This window comes from Schistocerca americana, chromosome 9, assembly GCF_021461395.2.
Source record: "Schistocerca americana isolate TAMUIC-IGC-003095 chromosome 9, iqSchAmer2.1, whole genome shotgun sequence".
In the NCBI taxonomy this organism is placed as follows: Eukaryota; Metazoa; Arthropoda; class Insecta; order Orthoptera; family Acrididae; genus Schistocerca; species Schistocerca americana.
In genome coordinates this window covers 17,714,410-17,727,729 of record NC_060127.1, presented here as the reverse complement: position 1 = coordinate 17,727,729, position 13,320 = coordinate 17,714,410, and the positions used below count along the sequence as shown (strand labels likewise).

The 13,320-nt window shown below is 45.8% G+C and overlaps 1 protein-coding gene across 1 annotated transcript in view; it reads right to left on the bottom strand.

The window, feature by feature from the left end:
• Nucleotides 1–8,132, bottom strand: part of LOC124551211 — a 76,122-nt gene extending 67,990 nt beyond the window's left edge. The window contains exon 1 of the mRNA XM_047126201.1: nucleotides 7,707–8,132. Within this exon, the coding sequence (XP_046982157.1) occupies nucleotides 7,707–8,132 (426 nt within the window). The remainder of the gene's footprint in view (nucleotides 1–7,706) is intronic.
• Nucleotides 8,133–13,320: the final 5,188 nt, after the last annotated feature.

The window sequence follows — 13,320 nt, the reverse complement described above, 5'->3', positions numbered from 1 at the left end:
TTTAACAAAAGCCCGTACCGAGCTACTGAGCGTCTCTCCTGCAGAGTATTCCACTGGAGTTTATCTATCATCTCCGTAACGCTTTCGCGATTACTAAATGATCCTGTAACGAAGCGCGCTGCTCTCAATTGGACCTTCTCTATCTCTTCTATCTACACTATCTGGTACGGATCCCACACTGCTGAGCAGTATTCAAGCAGTGCGCGAACAAGCGTACTGTAACGTACTTCCTTTGTTTTCGGATTGCATTTCCTTAGGATTCTTCCAATGAATCTCAGTCTTGCATCTGCTTTACCTACGATCAATTTTATATGGTCATTCCATTTTAAATCACTCCTAATGCGTACTCCCAGATAATTCATGGAATTAACTGCTTCCAGTTGCTGACCTGCTATATTGTAGCTAAATGATAAGGGATCTTTCTTTCTATGTATTCACAGCACATTACACTTGTCTACATTGAGATTCAATTGCGATTCCCTGCACCACGGGTCAATTCGCTGCAGATCGTCCTGCATTTCAGTACAATTTTCCATTGTTACAACCTGTCGATATACCACAGCATTATCCGCAAAAAGCCTAAGTGAACTTCCGATGTCATCCACAAGGTCATTTATGTATATTGTGAATAGCAATCGTCTCACAACACTCCCCTGCAGCACACCTGAAATCACTCTTACTTCGGAAGACTTCTCTCCATTGAGAGAGACCTAAACTAACCACACCGTAGGAATCGGACATTTCCCTTGACCTATACAATGCAACCGCAAGTATCCATAACAGAAAACCAACATCTACAATCCCAAAAAGTGTAACCGCACATACTCAACAGCAGCTAACATGCTCAACAGCAACTAACGATGCCACAACAACAACTTCTCCGAAAAGTGGAATCGGACATTTCGTTTCAGGTATACAGCTCAACTGCAGCTGACGATACCAAAAAACCAAAACCTACATCTCCGATACGCGGAATCAGACATTTCCCTTGAGCTGTATAGCTCAACCGTAGCTATCGATATCAAAAAACTAACACCTACAACTGCCGGCTGGAGGGGCCGAGCGGTTCTAGGCGCTACAGTCTGGAACCGCGCGACCGCTACGGTCACGGGTTCGAATCCTGCCTCGGCGCATGGATGTGTGTGATGTCCTTAGGTTGGTTAGGTTTAAGTAGTTCTAAGTTCAAGGGGACTTATGACCTCAGAAGTTAAGTCCCATAGTGCTCAGAGCCATTTTTTTAACACCTACAACTACAAAATGTGGAACCAAAAGCCCAAAACTCAAACACCCAAATACCCCATACTCACTACATGAATAAGGAGACAACCGACCTGTCGTAAATATATGACAGGCAAAACGTCACAATTAGTATAGAATAAAACCAAGACAAAAATTACAAAAATTACCGACAATAGCCTTCGGCAGTACCATGTAGGTTGGCCACCATGCGAGAGCAGACGCACGCACAGGCAGACACGCCCTCCACCCCTCCCCCTCCCCCCCCCCCCCCACACACACACACATAAATCTCCTAAAACACCCACTTATGAACTTCACGGTCATGTCCAAACCTAACTAAAAAGCAATGAAGAAATTAGACTTCTTCCCCCACAACAAACACCAAACTAATCAGACCTAATAGAAACACCAACACACAAATAAAAAAATCCTTAGTAACTGAAAAAATTTCTACAACCCACATTACCGCACACAGTACCTAAACTCAAAACCGCATTAGCAAGATGAAAACCAAAACTCAGACGAACCCAATACCACACGTTAAACTCACCGCCACCATAAAATACAACAATATGGCATCTACAGAACACAACACCGCGGCGTGAGGACGTCACACACCCCGACACCATTACGTCACGGGTCAAAGAAAGCCCCCGCCACCGACATTCTGCTTATGTCGTCTGCTCTGATTCCCTGAGCGCCATCAAGAGCCTCAGTGATCCGTATCCGGTTCACCCTTTCGTGCACCGGATCCAACGCTCTCTTCAGCAGCTGTTGGACGACGGTTCCTGGCCATGTCCTGGCCATGTCGGTATCCCTGGGAACGAAACTGCAGATGCCGCAGCCAAGGCTGCGGTCCTTCAGCCTCGGATGGTTTCTTGTTGAGTGCCTTCATCTGATTTTAGGTGGGTCATTTGTCAGCGCATTTTATTGCTGTGCATGCCGATTGGTCTACACTTCCTGAAAACAAGCTTCGGGCCTCAAACCTCTCCCCACGGCTTGGACGACCTCTTCACGCCCTTCTCGGCGGGAGGAGGTCGTTTTGGCCCGGTTACGAATTGGACACTGCCGGTTCATCCATCGCCATCTGCTGACGGCTGCGCCGGCGCCGTTCTACCCATGTGGGCAATTGCTGACGGTACGCCACATTTACTAATACTAAAAGGTATCAGATAGATTATATAATGGTAAGACAGAGATTTAGGAACCAGGTTTTAAATTGTAATCCATTTCCAGGGGCAGATGTGGACTCTGACCACAATCTATTGGTTATGAACTGTAGATTAAAACTGAAGAAACAGCAAAAAGGTGGGAATTTAAGGAGATGGGACCTTGATAAACTGACTAAACCAGAGGTTGTAGAGAGTCTCAGGGAGAGCATATGGGGACAATTGACAGGAATGGGGGAAAGAAATACAGCATAAGAAGAATGGGCAACTCTGAGGGATGAAGTAGTGAAGGCAGCAGACGATCAAGTAGGTAAAAAGACGAGGGCTGGTAGAAATCCTTGGGTAACAGAAGAAATATTGAATTTAATTGATGAAAGGAGAAAATATAAAAATGCAGTAAGTGAAACAGGCAAAAAGGAATACAAACGTCTCAAAAATGGTATCGACAGGAAGTGCAAAACTGCTAAGCAGGGATGGCTAGAGGACAAATGTAAGGATGTAGAGGCTTATCTCGCTAGGGGTAAGATAGATACTGCCTACCGGAAAATTAAAGAGACCTTTGGAGAAAAGAGAACCACTTCTATGAATATCAAGAGCTGTGATGGAAACCAAGTCCTAAGCAAACAAGGAAAAGCAGAAAGGTGGAAGGAGTATATAGAGGGTCTATACAAGGGCGATGTACTTGAGGACAATATTATGGAAATGGAAGAGGATGTAGATGAAGAGTTTGACAGAGCACTGAAAGACCTGAGTCGAAACAAGGCCCCGGAAATAGACAACATTCCATTAAACTAACGACAGCCTTGGGAGAGCCAGTCCTGACAAAACTCTACCATCTGGTGAGCAAGATGTATGAGACAGGAGAAATAGCCTCAGACTTCAAGAAGAATATAATAATTCCAATCCCAAAGAAAGCTGGTGTTGACAGATGTGAAAATTACCGATCAGTTTAACAAGTCACGGCTGCAAAATACTAACGCGAATTCTTTACAGACGAATGGAAAAACTGGTGGAAGTTGACCTCGGGGAAGATCAATTTGGATTCCGTAGAAATGCTGGAACATGTGAGGCAATACTCACCTTATGCCTTATCTTAGAAGGAAGATTAAGGAAAGGTAAACCTACGTTTTTAGCATTTGTAGACTTAGAGAAAGCTTTTGACAATGTTGACTGGAATATTCTCTTTCAAATTCTGAAGGTGGCAGGGGTAAAATACAGGGAGCGAAAGGCTATTTACAATTTGTACAGAAACCAGACGGCAGTTGTAAGAGTCGAGGGGCATGAAAGGAAAGCAGTGGTTGGGATGGGAGTGAGACAGGGTTGTAGCCTATCCCCGATGGTATTCAATCTGTATATTGAGCAAGCAGTAAAGAAAACAAAAGAAAAATTCGGAGTAGGTATTAAAATCCATGGAGATGAAATAAAAGCTTTGAGGTTCGCTGATGAAATTGTAATTCTGTCAGAGACAGCAAAGGACTTGGAAGAGCAGTAGAACGGAATGGTCAGTGTCTTGAAAGGAGGGTATAAGATGAACATCAACAAAAGCAAAACGAGGATCATGGTATGTAGTCGAATGAAGTCGGGTGATGCTGAGGGAATTAGATTAGGAAATGAGACACTTAAAGTAGTAAAGGAGTTTTGCTATTTGGGGAGCAAAATAACTGATGATGGTCGAAGTAGAGAGGATATAAAATGTAGACCGGCAATGGCAAGGAAAGCGTTTCTGAAGAAGAAAAATTTGTTAACATCGAGTATAGATTTGTCAGGAAGTCGTTTCTGAAAGTATTTGTATGGAGTGTTGCCATGTATGGAAGTGAAACATGGACGATAAATAGTTTGGACAAGAAGGGAATAGAGGCTTTCGGACTGTGGTGGTACAGAAGAATGCTGATGATTAGATGGGTACATCATGTAACTAATGAGGATGTATTGAATAGAATTGGGGAGGAGTTTGTGGCACAACTTGACAAGAAGAAGGGACCGGTTGGTAGGACATGTTCTGAGGCATCAAGGGATCACAAATTTAGCATTGGAGGGCAGCGTGGAGGGTAAAAATCGTAGAGGGAGACTAAGAGATGAATACACTAAGCAGATTCAGAAGGATGTAGGCTGCAGTAGGTACTGGGAGGTGAAGAAGCTTGCACAGGATAGAGTAGCATGGAGAGCTGCATCAAACGAGTCTCAGGACTGAAGACCACAACAACAACAACCCGCCACATTTTAACGTCCTGCCCGAATTTTAATACACAGCGCGTAGATCTTGGCCTGCCATGTACTCTGGATGTCATTTTAGCGGATGACCCAGGAGCAGCTGCTCGCGTTCTTCGTTTTATCCACTTGACACACCTGTCTAAGGACATTTGATTATGCCGTTTTCTTTTAATCCCTTGCCTGTTAATGTGCCTTTTATAGTGTTGTCCTTTTTAGTTGCTCTTTTAACCTTGTGCCTCGCAGTGCATTCATAACTTAGTCTGGGCGCTAATGACCACTGTAGTTGTGCCCCCTAAAACCACAAAAAAATTAAGGGTCAAATAGCTCCCTACTTAGCAATCATATAAAACCGCTCGCTCACCGATACATCTGTACCTACAGATTGGAAAATTGCGCAGGTCGCACCAGTGTTTAAGAAGGGTAGTAGGAGTAATCTATCGAACTACAGACCCATATCATTGACGTCGGTTTGCAGTAGGGTTTTGGAACATATACTGTATTCAAACATTACGAATCACCTCGAAGGAAACGATCTATTGATACGTAATCAGCATGGTTTCAGAAAACATCGTTCTTGTGCGACGCAGCTAGCTCTTTATTCGCCCGAAGTAATGGCCGTAATCCTCAGGGGATCTCAAATTGATTCCGAATTTCTAGAGTTCTGGAAAGCTTTTGACACCGTTCCTCACAAGCGACTTCTAATCAAGCTGCGGGCCTATGGGGTATCGTCTCAGTTGTGCGACTGGATTCGTGATTTCCTGTCAGGAAGGTCGCAGTTCGTAGTAATAGACGGCAAATCATCGAGTAAAACTGAAGTGATATCAGGTGTTCCCCAGGGAAGCGTCCTGGGACCTCTGCTGTTCCTGATCTATACAAATGACCTGCGTGACAATCTGAGCAGTTCTCTTAGGTTGTTCACAGATGATGCTGTAATTTACCGTGTAGTAAGGTCATCCGAAGACCAGTATCAGTTGCAAAGCGATTTAGAAAAGATTGCTGTATGGTGTGGCAGGTGGCAGTTGACACTAAATGACGAAAAGTGTGAGGTGATCCACATGAGTTCCAAAAGAAATCCGTTGGAATTCGATTACTCGATAAATAGTACAATTCTCAAGGCTGTCAACTAAGTACCTGGGTGAAAAAATTACGAACAACATCAGTTGGAAAGACCACATAAATAATATTGTGGGGAAGGCGAGCCAAAGGTTGCGTTTCATTGGCAGGACACTTAGAAGATGCAACAAGTTCACTAAAGAGACAGCTCACAGTACACTCGTTCGTCCTCTGTTAGAATATCGCTGCGCGGTGTGGGATCTGTAGCGGGACTTGGAATTTCGCCGTGCTACACTCGTTCCCTCAGATATAAATTATACCGTCGCAGCGGTATGAGCGCTCGATAGCAAAGAAAATACTAAAATTGTAACTCTTTTTTTGTTTTCTATCCATCTATTGTCTCTCGAGAGCGGAAGCTTAATGCAGACGAAAAAAACTTATTAGCTAGTCTTGATCTGATTAAGACGAAAAAACTTATTAATGTGTAGACATTTTGTGGAAGTTGTTATGAAATTCGGAGTATGAAAGTAGCAACGTAAAATAAATTGCATTCAGTGTCAAGATGATTTTGATTTGTATAAATTAGTGATTCCTGGACGATTGCAAGATTTCGGAGCAGACTTTTCACGCAGAAATGAAGTGCGAGATTTTTGAAGACCTGGACGCCGCACGAAAGAAGACACGTTAACATGGCAAAGAATGAACTCTTATCCACGCCATTTCCCGCCGTCAGTTACATTTTGTTATTCTCTGTTCTTTTTCAAATAATTTTTATAGTGGAAATTGATTTGCCTTTTGCTCAGAAACGCCACAAGGACCACCCCAACAATAGCTTTTCCGAATCACGTAGTCCGATAACTTTCTGTAATGCGAAGTCCGATTTGCATTTCATTCTTTCCCTTTTTCACGGTCATTAACGATTTCAAAAAACCCCTTTTTATTCACCATTTCTTCCCATATTTTCGACCTTTTCTTTTCTTCTCTTTTTCTTTTTTTATTAACCACTACATATCCTTACCAGGTGGGATTGACGGAGGACATCGGAAGGTTGCAAAAAAGGGAAGCTCGTTTTGTATTATCACGTAACAGGAGAGAGAATGTGGCAGATATGAGACGCGAGTAGGGACGGAAGTCATTAAAGCAAAGACGTTTTTCGTCGCGGTGAGTTCTATTTACGAAATTTCAGTCACCAACTTTCTCTTCCGAATGCGAAAATATTTTGTTGAGCCCATCCTACATAGGTAGGAATGATCATCAAAATAAAATAAGAGAAATCAGAGCTCGAACAGAAAGGTTTAGGTGTTCGTTTGTCCCGCGCGCTGTGCGGGAGTGGAATGGTAGGGAGATAGTATGATTGTGGTTCGATGAACCCTCTGCCAAGCACTTAAATGTGAATTGCAGAGTAATCATGTAGATGTAGATGTATATGATTGTGGTGCAAGGCGACGGGGGTGGAAACAAGAAACATGGGGGAACCCAACGCCAGACGATGGTTGTAGTGTTGGCAGAAGAGCCAACACCGAGTTACTAATGGAGGCCGAAATGCACGCGTTTTAGCTCACGCAGGCTGGCGTGAAGAGGGAAGAACTATACTGACATGAGGTCTGGAACATGACAAGGAATGAGAATTCAGGAAGCGGACGTAATTAGTTTCATACTTAAGTTTAATCCATTAATGATGAATGTCACTCTTGACGGTACATGAGTCACAATATTATCTGTTCAGAAGACATAGTAACTGAATATGGCGCCTTGCTAGGTCGTGGCAAATGACGTAGCTGAAGGCTATGCTAAACTGCCGTCTCCGCAAATGAGAGCGTATGTAGTCAGTGAACCATAGCTAGCAAAGTCGGCTGTACAACTGGGGCGAGTGCTAGGGAGTAGACTAGACCTGCCGTGTGGCGGCGCTCGGTCTGCAATCACTGATAGTGGCGACACGCGGGTCCGAGTAATCATGTAAATGGAGAAGCAGACGGGTGGAATCGGACGCTTCCGTTGACCCTCGGACTCTGACCGCTTCCGGTGGGAACTGACCTCTTTGGTGGCCGCGCTGGCTGCGGCGCCGCCCTCGTAGGCCCTCCAGAGGCAGTGCGGCGCGACGCTGGCGGCGGCCTGGAAGAGCAGCACGTAGCAGACCCAGCGGTAGTAGGCGTGGTGGCGCATCGGCTCCCCCGGAGCCTCGGGCCCCACCCCGGGGTGAGCCCGCTCCTCGTCCGGGTCGAGGGCGCGCGCCGACGTGAAGGTGGACTGCACCCAGCAGTAGGCGTCGAGCGTGCGGTGCTCGCCGGCGCCGCGGAACAGGCAGTCGATGGGGTCGCCCACGTACTGGCGCGCCGACACCACCACCGAGCACAGCAGCAGCGCCGCGAACGTCAGCCCGTGGTGCAGCCAGCACGCCCAGTTGTCGACGCGCGGCCCCCCCTCCAGCAGGCCCTTCAGCGACGACACCGAGCTCAGCATGGCGGCCGCTCTCTGTTTCTGCCGGGACCGAAGAGCGCGAAACGCCGAGTCGCGACCGGCTGCGCGCTGCGCGAGCGTCCGAACGCTACGGCTGCTTGCGATGGACTGAGCCCGGAGCACGGCTGCCAGCACCCCTAGCGGCTACGAGCGGCAGCGGGGCAGCCCCGCGTCACAGATATTATACCACGCAGCTCCGTGTTCGTTAGCGATCTCTAGGCGAGATATCGAAGTGTGATTGCAATTATTTTTATTTTGCTCTCGATTATTTCAAATTTATCTGAACAAAACATAAATTCATATTACCATACGCCAAACTCCGGAGGTAACTGAACACCCATTCACAGCGACAAAGTGCAAAATTCATTTCTATGCGTCACAGATATTATACCACACAGCTCCGTGTTCGTTAGCGATCTCTAGGCGAGATATCGAAGTGTTGCTGCAATTATTTTTATTTTGCGCTTCTATCTATCTATCTACATCCGAATCCCGCTCCAGCTCCTGCCGGGTCTGGGTGCTGATGAGCCCTCTCCATTTGGCTCGGTCCTCCCACCACTTTTCTTCCTCCACTTGCTGCCAGGTCACACCTCTCCTTTCTACAGATATTCTCACTCCCATTTTCCACCGTGTTGTTGGGCGCCCTCTAGGTCTTTTCCCATCCATCTTTAGTTATTCCATAATTTTGAGGAGTTTCTGCCCATGCGTCCTCTTAACATGTCCATACCATCTTAATCTCTTTCTTTCAATTTCTTCTCTCATACTTTCTCGTTTGAGGTCCTTTCTAATCTCTACATTCCTTACTCTCTCCATTCTTGTTTTTCCCTTAACTGCTCTGAGAAATTCCATTTCCCCTGCTTGCAGTCTGCTCCAGTCCCTTTCTGTCATTTTCCATGGTTCTCTACCATAGGTGACAATAGGGATGTAATAATTCTTATTAAAAATAAATAAAGATAAGAGTGAAGTAAGCCGGCCGAAGTGGCCGTGCGGTTAAAAGCGCTGCAGTCTGGAACCGCAAGACCACTACGGTCGCAGGTTCGAATCCTGCCTTGGGCATGGATGTTTGTGATGTCCTTAGGTTAGTTAGGTTTAACTAGTTCTAAGTTCTAGGGGACTAATGACCTCAGCAGTTGAGACCCATAGTGCTCAGAGCCATTTGAACCATTTTTGAAGAGTGAAGTAATGGTATTTGGAAGAGAGAAAGGATCAACGGAAATATTACCTTGAATGGAGAACCCCTCAAAGTGGTAGAAAGTTTTTCTTATTTAGTGAGTGAAATATCTAGGGATGGAAAAATAACGAACGAAATTAATAGGAGGTTACAGAAGGGAGGCAGTTTCTACCAAACAATAAAACACCGGATTTGGAATAATGAAGTTTCAGAAAGAGCAAAACTCCTTATGTATAAGAATTATGTATTTTGCGCTTGATTATTTCAAATTTATCTCAACAAAACGTAAATCCATATTACCATATGCCAAACTCCGGAGGTAACTGAAGACCCATTCACAGAGACAAAGTACAAAATTCAATTCTATCGAGCAATTTCAAAACCATTTGAAATATAAACTGGCGTGAGGCAAATTTTCGAAAGATGTAACTGCCATTTGACTATACAACAGGTTATTCCACAATCTACACTACTGGCCATTAAAATTGCTGCACCACGACGATAACGTGCTACAGACGCGAAATTTAACCGACAGGAAGAAGATGCTGTGATACGCAAACGATTAGCTTTTCAGAGCATTCATACAAGGTTGGCGCCACTGGTGACACCTACAACGTACTGACATGAGGAAAGTTTCCAAGCGATTTCTCATACACAAACAGCAATTGACCGACGTTGCCTGGTAAAACGTTGTTGCGATGCCACGTGTAAGGAGGAGAAATGCGTACCATCAAGCTTCCGACTTTGATTCAGGTCGGATTGCGGTTTATCGTATCGAAGCATTGCTGCTCGCGTTGGTCGAGATCCAATGACTGTTAGCAGAATATGGAATCGGTGCGTTCAGAAGGGTAATACGGAACGCCGTGCTGGATCCCAACGGCCTCGTATCACTAGCAGTCGAGATGACAGGCATCTTATCCGCATGGCTGTAATGGAACGTGCAGCCACGTCTCGATCCCTGAGTCAACAGATGGGGACGTTTGCAAGACAACAACCATCTGTACGAACTGTTTGACGACGGTTGCAGCAGCATGGACTATCAACTCGGAGACCATAGCTGCGGTTACCCTTGACGCTGCATCACAGACAGGAGCGCCTGCGACGGTGTACTCAACGACGAACCTGGGTACACGAAAGGCAAAACGTCGTTTTTTCGGATGAATCCAGGTTCTGTTTACAGCATCACGATGGTCGCATCCGTGTTTGGCGACATCGCGGTGAACGCACATTGGAAGCGTGTATCGTCATCGCCATACTGGCGTACCACCCGGCGTGTTCGTTTGGGGTGCCATTGGTTACACTGTAAGTAGGCTGTTTAGGTTTTTTTATTGGTAACGCCACCTCTGTATGAAAATCACTGGCTGTGCTGTGTGCAGTCTGTGGCTGCTTTGCATTGTTGTAATACTCGCCATTGTAGTGTTAAGCAGCTGGCTGTGAACAGCGCGTAGCGTTGCGCAGTTGGAGGTGAGCCGCCAGCAGTGGTGGATGTGGAGAGAGAGATGGCGGAGTTTTGAAATTTGTCATGAACTGCTATATTTATATATGATGATATCAAGGTAAATACATTGTTTGTTCTCTATTAATATCTTTCATTTGCTAACTATCCCTATCAGTAGTTAGTGCCTTCCATAGTTTGAATCTTTTATTTAGCTGGCAGTAGTGGCGCTCGCTGTATTGCAGTAGCTTGAGCAGCGAAGATTTTTGTGAGGTAAGTGATTTGTGAAAGGTATAGTTTAATGTTAGTCAGGGCCATTCTTTTGTAGGGAATTTTGAAAGTCAGATTGCGTTGCGCTAACAAAATATTGTGTGTCAGTTTAAGCACAGTCCTATAAAATTGTTGTAAGAGGACGTTTCAACACGTCTCGGTCACCTCTTGTTCGCATTGACGGCACTTTGAACAATGGACGTTACATTTCAGATGTGTTACGATCCGTGGGTCTAGCCTTCATTCGATCCTTGCGAAACCCTACATTTCAGCAGGAGAATTCACGACCGCATGTTTCAGGTCCTGTACGAGCCTTTCTGGATACAGAAAATGTTCGACTGCTGCCCTGGCCAGCACATTCTCCAGATCTCTCACCAATTGAAGACGTCTGATCAATGGTGGCGGATCAACTGGCTCCTCACAAGACGGCAGTCACTACTCTTGATGAGCTGTGGTATCGTGTTGAAGCTGCATGGGCATCTGTACCTGTACACGCCATCCAAGCTATGTTTGACTCAATGCCCAGGCGTATCAAGGCCGTTATAAATGCCAGAGGTGGTTGTTCTGAGTACTGATTTCTTGGGATCTATGCACCCAAATTGCGTGAAAATGTAATCACATGTCAGTTCTAGTATAATATATTTGTCCTATGAATACCCGTTTGTCATCTGCATTTCTTCTTGGTGTAGCAATTTTAATGGCCAGTAGTGTATTACCAGTAGTGAAAATTCGTCAACACGCGCTCTCAGGCAGTCAGTATCTGGACGGTTTGACAGTATTATTGAAGGTGTGAGGGGCTCTTTCGTTAAAAGATTTACAACTTTTCTGATACTGACACTTCGACTTACATTATAAGACAAAAAAAGAAACACGAGGCACTATGAAGGAATTATACGAATGATGAGACGGAAACCGGTAGATGTGATATACATGTACAGACAGAGAAATGATTACAATTCCAGAAAATTGTATGATTTACTGAGGAAGTCAATAACGCATTGGTCCATCTCTGTCCCTTATGCAACCAATTGTCCGGCTTGGCATTGACTGACAGCGTTGTTGGATGTCCTCTTGAGGGATATCGTGCCAAATTCTGTCCGACTGGCGCGTCAGATCGTCATAACCCCGAGCTGGTTGGAGAGCCCTGTCCATAGCGCTACAAAAGTTCTCAATTGGGGAGAGATCCGGCGACCTTGCTGGCCAAGGCAGGAACTCCCTACGTGTGCGGGCGGCCATTATCTTGCTGAAATGTACGTCCAGGATGGCTGGGCGCGAGGGGCAACGAAACGGGACGTAGAATATCGTCGACATTCCGTGCTGTAAATGTTCCGTGGATTACAACCAAAGGGGTCCTGCTATGGAATGAACCAGCACTCCACACCATCGCTCCTGAGTGATGGGTCGCATGGCGAACGGCAGTGAGGTTGGTATCTCACAGCTGCCCAGGGCGTCTCCAGACATGCGTTCACTGGTCATCGGGGTCAGTTCGGAGCGGGATTCTTCTCTGAAGACTACTCGAGTCGATGAGATCCCAGCTGTGGAACACCAACTTTGTAATCGTTTGTTTCTCTGCAGACATACATCACTGAGCCAGATCGCTGGTGGATCATCAGCGATCGGCTTGTTATGTTTGGCGCGTCCCCGGGCATGAGCATCTTTGCGTTTTCGGCTGGGGCGCGCGGGACGGCGAGAGGCGGTCGGTTTGGGGCGGCCGGTCAGACTGGCGGAGTTGTGGCTCGAACGTAAGCACACGTGTGATGTCTGTTACGCTGGGGCTGTTTGCTAATCGTGAAACTCCTGCGTCGGTTACTGGTTGCCTCGAAGGCATTTCGTATAAACTGTGCCGAGCTTCGCAGTGAGAGGGGAGTACGGAGTTGGTGTTGGCCTAGATGTTTGTACAAATTGAGGTGCGTGTGTGAGAAGCACGGAGTGGGCCTGTCAGTTGCTTCGTCCTTCTGGCAGCCACCGCAAGCGGATGTTCGGACGGAATGTCTACAGTTTCTCGTGAGCATAGGGTGAACAAGTTCTCGTAGGATGTGCTCCCGGCCTGACTCTTAGCCTGTGTTATTTGTGGGTGCCGACCCCTTGCCTGTTACTGCTTCCGGGTGTCCTGTAAGATTTCACAGTAAAACTGCGTTTTTTGTGGCATTCTGTGTTCCTGGCTCAGCCTCCTCCTAGGAAAGGGAAAGATTTCTAATTCTTTAATGCTGTACTTTAAACACATAAAAAAATTTTTTTTATTCCTGTTTAATGTCAGACAGATTTAAATGTAACTTCGTTTATGTATTTGAAATAAAGTTGTTGGATTGACCTTA